This window comes from Podarcis vaucheri (assembly GCF_965113315.1).
Source record: "Podarcis vaucheri genome assembly, chromosome: 9".
Taxonomy (NCBI): domain Eukaryota; kingdom Metazoa; phylum Chordata; class Lepidosauria; order Squamata; family Lacertidae; genus Podarcis; species Podarcis vaucheri.
The window spans coordinates 9,568,409-9,574,408 of NC_138767.1; the positions used below are offsets into that span (position 1 = coordinate 9,568,409).

Genomic DNA, 6,000 nt, shown 5'->3' on the forward strand with positions numbered 1-6,000 from the left:
GCCTGGTGTTAAGGTTACTCAGGGATTTTGCATTTTAAAGCAAACAAACCCAATTTGCAATTCCTAGGCTAATAAATCAGAACGCAGGTATGTTTCAGTTTTTTAGACTTTTCCGAATTTTGCAGTACGGTTTTCTGCTGAAGTGCACCTAAATCCAAATTAAAATATGCAGTTTGTGAAAAACAATAAGAGAGAATGAATAAATGAATGAATGAACGAATGAACTCCAGCAAGCTCTTCTGGTGTCCTTATGTTCTTGACTCTTGTTGGGTTCTGTCTTTCAGACGAACCATGCCTGGGCGACAAATCTATCTTCTGCCAAATGGAAGTGCTATCCCGGTACTGCTCCATCCCGGGCTACAAGAAGCTCTGCTGTGAATCTTGCAGCAAACGTAGCAGCACCCTCCCGCCACCTTACCTTAGCGAAGCTGCCGAGACCGAAGAGGGCGTGATGATCAACCTCCCCAAGACTTTGGCTTCTCCAACGTCTTCAGTCCCTCCTCGCTCTGAGAGGCGCGGTTCTTTGGGCAGGATGTCCTTGGCAGAAGAAGACAGGCATGCCCTGATCCCCAATGCCTACGGAAGGGCCAGGGTTGCCAGCCCACCTCAGCGGAGAGTTCAAAGCCAAGCGAGGAACAAGACTTCTGGGCCAGTTGCGACACCGTTACAACTGCCAACCATGAGTGGGCACCTTGCCATCCACACATCCACAGCCTTGTTAGATATCGGTCCAGCTGTGACACAGAACAGCAGTTCAGCTGGCGTCCTGTCTCCAAATAGACCCTCAAAGAAAAATGAGAAGCAAGCAGACAGGCGGCAACCTCTGAGGCCTTCCACTGTGGAAAGATGAAACTTAGAAGTAAAAAAGGGGGGTGGGAGATACCTAAAGTGGAGAATGTGTCTCCTTGCTTTGTTTGGAGTACGGTGATGCATGCAAACCCTTCCAACACAAAACTTTCAACAAGTCAACCGCAGAAAAGGAGGTGGAGGGAAAAAAGTGCTGGCTCACTTTCCAGTGACATCCATCCTTCACTCAGTTTGTCCTCTTCTTCCTCCTCCTCCTCCCAACATCTGGCCACCCCAAAAACTTTGAAGGGAAGCACCAAAAATCACGAAGACGAAGAAGAAGAAGCAAGTAGCTGAGTGGGTTGGCCATTCTCTGCCACCCAGACCACCTAACGTTGCACGTCGGCTGCTTTTGAGGGTGGAAAGTATGATTGATTAAAAATAAAGGAAGGAAAGAAATTAAATGTTGCTTTTGAGGGGCGAGAGGGGGCAACCAAGCAAAGGCACCAAAGTTTACAGGTCTACAGCGTATTTTTTACTGTGGAACATTTGACCTCCATATGAATTGTATTGCTAATTTATCTCTAGAAACAAATGCTAGAGTATGGTTCACCTTTGTCATGTACATAGGCTTGGTTGGCACATCATGCTGAGCCAAAGCGTGGCTGAGCATGGCCACATGAAGATACAGGCTCCCAGAGGGCTTTTCAGCTGTGTTGCTCCTCCCCACTCATTCTGTTACTTAGCCATGGGTTAGTTTAGTACAGGGTCCTGCGAGGCTCCAGAGGTTACTGGAATACAACTCCCATCATCCCTGCCTCTGCGCCATGCTGGCTGGGGATGGTGGGAGTTGAAGTCCAACAACATCTGGAGGGCCACAGATTCCCCATCCCTGGCTTAGTGTGTCATCTGAAGCCAGGCTTGTGGCTTAGCTCTCCCGTACAAACCATGAGGCATAAAAAAGACACGCAGGCCATAGTTTGGTTTTAGCTTGTGGTTAACCTGGAGTGAGCAGACCCACAAGCCTGTTAGCAAAGCCAGTTAAATAATGCAGGCAGAGTGCACAAAGAGGAAGAATCCTCAGAAAACTTTAGCAAGGACACTGGAATCAACCTCAGTGTATAACTTGAGGGGGAACGAACAGAAAAGTTTATACATAGTCAGGAGACATTCAGTCAAACATACAGAGGGAAAACTCCTTCAGAGTTACACAGCCAATCAGGGCACATGCTGCCTTTGGAACCATCATGTCTTGCTGCCTGGTTGCTAAGCAACACTTCTACCCCGCCCCTAAGCTAGGTGGCTTTAACAGTGGCAACATAATTAACCCTTCAATTACAACGCCTGGGTTCAGGTCCCACATAACAACAGCACAGCAAACAGAAAGGATCAAAGCAGCCACAGTCTCCTCTCCTGGAGCCTGCTTTCTCATGTGCTCATGCTAAGCTATGCTTTGTTTTAGCACAATGTGCAAACCAGGTCATAGTGCATTTAATGAATAGAGAGGGAGGGAAAACAGTGTTATTTTTTCAGAGTTTTGTGTTATTCAGCCATTTGTTTATGGACTTTGCATTTCAGGATCATGTTTAGGTGCCTGCCGTTCAGTTCTGCCTTATTTACAAGCCATGAGCATGTTTGTTTTTTGCTGGGATCCAAAGACCTGGATACAAACAGTGCTGCACACCAATCCAGGCCGCCAAATGGCTTTGGACATCCGCGAAGGCTTTCTAGATCTCCATTTCCCAGCATGATTTCCTTGTGCTGCCTCAGACTTACTCTAGAGTATCTCCCAACATTCTGATGTGGGCACAGTATCAACTGAGGGAAAGTGTGCCGGGAGGAGAGGTTAAGTCTGAAGACCTGAAAGGCCAGCCTTCCAGCTAGGCTGGTGAAATATACTCGGAGTCGAGTGTGAATTTCATTCTCTTTATTCAGCTCGTAGTAGCAATGAATGAAATTTTCCCCAAAATGTCTAGCTATATAGACATTATTTACACAATGGGCCCCGCGTGATTGGCTAATTCCGGGCTGCTCCTGTAGGCCAATCAGGTTGCGGATTCACTTCCTCCAGAAGCCTGATTGGCTGCTCCTGCAGGCCAATCAGGTCACTGATTCACTTCTACCTGGAGTTGGATTGGGTGGCTCCTGTGGACCAATCAGACTGCTGCATTCTGGATCCTATTGTTCTAGGATTCAGCTCAGTATATAACAGCTGGTCTGGAGGCAGAGCTGCCAAGAGGCTAGCAGTGGCCTGAAAGGTCTACCCACAGCCTTTAGGACCCCCAGCAAGCAGGATTACAGAGAAAGATAATATCCTACATTTATATCCTTCCAAGGGCATTGGGGTGATCATCTCAGTCATGCAATCCATAGCTTGGTGAGATGAAAGGCATCAAAAAGTGCATGTTCTAAGTTGATTCATTCGCACCACTTTAGGTATGTGGGGTCGCTGAACTGTCTTGGCAAGGAAAGGGAAAGCAATTCTCCGTGCCTCTGGTGGGTAGGAAACAAACATGCAACCTAACACCCCAGCCTATACTTAAGGGGGTTAGTGAGGCCTGGACTCACAGTGCCTTCTTCTTTTGCCTGTACCCCAATGCAGCATCAGTTGCACATGGGCTGTGCACACCAATCCCAACATTAGATTGTGCAACTGAGATTGCAAATGACCACGATTTACAGTGTGGCTGGTCACAAGTGGCATTGGCACTGCCTTGTCTAGACAAGGTCCAGGATGGTTTGGCCCATCACAGGGACATCACCAAAGCTGCAAATTTAAATGGAACCTGAGAAGAAATTGGTGGAAAAGGTGAAGATAATCATGGGCATATCCTCGATGAAATGAATGCTAGAATTTGGGGTTCACTTGCTATGAGAGAAGGAGGATGTAAGGATTTACTGACGGAGCACATGGCTCCTGCCTGGAGACATGATAATAGCCACCTACCTGAAGCTGAGCACAGGGACATAGGAATCTGCCTTATCTCAAGTGAAACCATTAGTCCATCTAGCTCAATATTATATGCCCTGATTGGCAGGATCTCTCTTGGGTTTCAGGCAGCTTTCTCTCCCAACCCAACTTGGAGATATCAGGAAATGAAGCTGGGGCTTTCTATGGGTGAAGCAGATGCTCTCCCTGAAATATACTCAGAGTCCTGCAATGATTTCATGCTCTTTATTGCAGCTTGTAAAACAGTGATTGAATTTCCCCCCAAACCTCAGGCCTTTATATACATTGTTTACACAATGAGTCCCATCTGTTTGGCTGATTCTGCTTCCCTCCTGGAGCCTGATTGGTCTTCTCCTGCAGGCCAATCAGTTGTTGCATTCTACGATCCTACCTGCCTATTGTTCTAGGCTCCAAGCTTAGTAGTCTGGTCGGTCCTTCCAAAAGTAATTGTCTGGGGACCCTGAATATGCTACCTTGAATTCCGGGGGGGGGGGGGAATGAAGGGATACAAAATTAATCACTAAGTAAGAAAAACGATCTGTGTGCACACGGCTCCAAGTTCGGTTCTTGGCATCTCCAGGACCAGAGTTCAGAAATGCCCTTACAAGAGACCATGGGGCACTGCTGTTGGTCAAAGTATAGAGTATTTGAGCAGATGGACCCATGCTTGCCTGACTGCCTTTCTTTTCAATAAGTCTTGTGCATGAGAAGGTCTTGCTTATGGCACTCCCCTGGTGTGCAGTAAAAGTATGGTAATGCCCCTGAAAAGAAGGTGACTTAAGTTTACTTTTAAAAAAATAAAAATAAGAATCTGCTAAATTGCCTGTTCGTCAAAGCCAAAGAGCGGCTCCAAACTAGGACAGGAACATGGTGTAGGAGTGGCAAGCGCTGGAAAAGCACTTGACTTTTTCATCGACTTCAAGCTGAGAGAGTGCATTGACCAGCTGCACCACCATATATGCATCCAACTGGGACAAATTGCCAGCCATTTGGGTCACTATCAAACTTGTCAGGCAACTTCTCTCTCTCTTTGTGTGTGTGCGTGTGTGTGCAGGGTTTCGCTGTAAGGTACTTGTATATAGGAATGAAAAGTAAAGCTATTTATTAAAAGTTGGTTGTGGTGGTTTTCTGTGCCAGTGTTTCATGTCCTGAAAACTTGCGCTTAAGATGGCAGCACCGTTTCCTCTGGTGTAAAGTGTTTCAAATTGAATTTCACCCACAGCTGCAAAGTGCTGTTGCAGTCTAAGCATGTTTATATGCACGTAAGGGCCCCACTGCAGAGGACATACCTTAAAAAATGTAGACGTGTGTCAGCTGAGCTCTTTCCTATTTAAATTACCGAGCAAGGACAGAGAGGGCCCATCCCACCAACATTTTGCATTTTGCTTTTGAAATGTCATATCTGAATCTATTTGAAGGTTTATAGCATGTCCTTCCAATGCCTTTCTATTAGCTCTGTGTTCAAATATGCCCTTTCAATTTCTTGAAATGTTTCTTCCCCGGTAAAAGAGAATCATAGAATCATAGAGTTGGAAGAGACCACAAGGGCCATCGAGTCCAACCCCCTGCCAAGCAGGAAACACCATCAGATCACTCCTGACATATGGTTGTCAAGCCTCTGCTTAAAGACCTCCAAAGTAGGAGACTCCACCACACTCCTTGGCAGCAAATTCCACTGTCGAACAGCTCTTACTGTCAGGAAGTTCTTCCTAATGTTTAGGTGGAATCTTCTTGTTATGTAGTGTAGTTTCACCCTGGGCCAACAGGGGGATACTGTATATAGTTTTCACTCAGGTCTGTAGATAGTTTTCACTCAGGTCCGCGTCCGTTATTGGTGTTATGTAGTGTAGTTTCACCCTGGGCCAACAGGGGGATACTGTATATAGTTTTCACTCAGGTCTGTAGATAGTTTTCACTCAGGTCCGCGTCCGTTATTTTAGGCGGGAACTCTGAGCTGTTATTGTTACAATGTTGACAGCCGGCTGACTATAAATACAGGCCGGCTGAGCTGTTCGCAGGCAGTTTATTTCCAGCTTACCAGAATAAAAGAGCTACTTGAAGAAATCGCTGTGCCGGCTGCTATGTCAACCCACAACTTAACACTTCTTTCTTGTAGTTTGGATCCATTGCTCCGTGTCCGCTTCTCTGGAGCAGCAGAAAACAACCTTTCTCCCTCCTCTATGTGACATCCTTTTATATATTTGAACATGGCTATCATATCACCCCTTAACCTCCTCTTCTCCAGGCTAAACATGCCCAGCTCC

General features: G+C 46.4%; 1 protein-coding gene across 1 annotated transcript in view; it reads left to right on the forward strand.

Annotated features, from left to right (window-relative positions):
• Positions 1 to 4,849, forward strand: part of ADAMTS3 (ADAM metallopeptidase with thrombospondin type 1 motif 3) — a 143,045-nt gene extending 138,196 nt beyond the window's left edge. Inside the window, exon 22 of the mRNA XM_082236327.1 lies at positions 285 to 4,849. Within this exon, the coding sequence (XP_082092453.1) occupies positions 285 to 850 (566 nt within the window). The 3' untranslated portion in view covers positions 851 to 4,849. The remainder of the gene's footprint in view (positions 1 to 284) is intronic.
• The last annotated feature ends 1,151 nt before the right edge of the window (positions 4,850 to 6,000 follow it).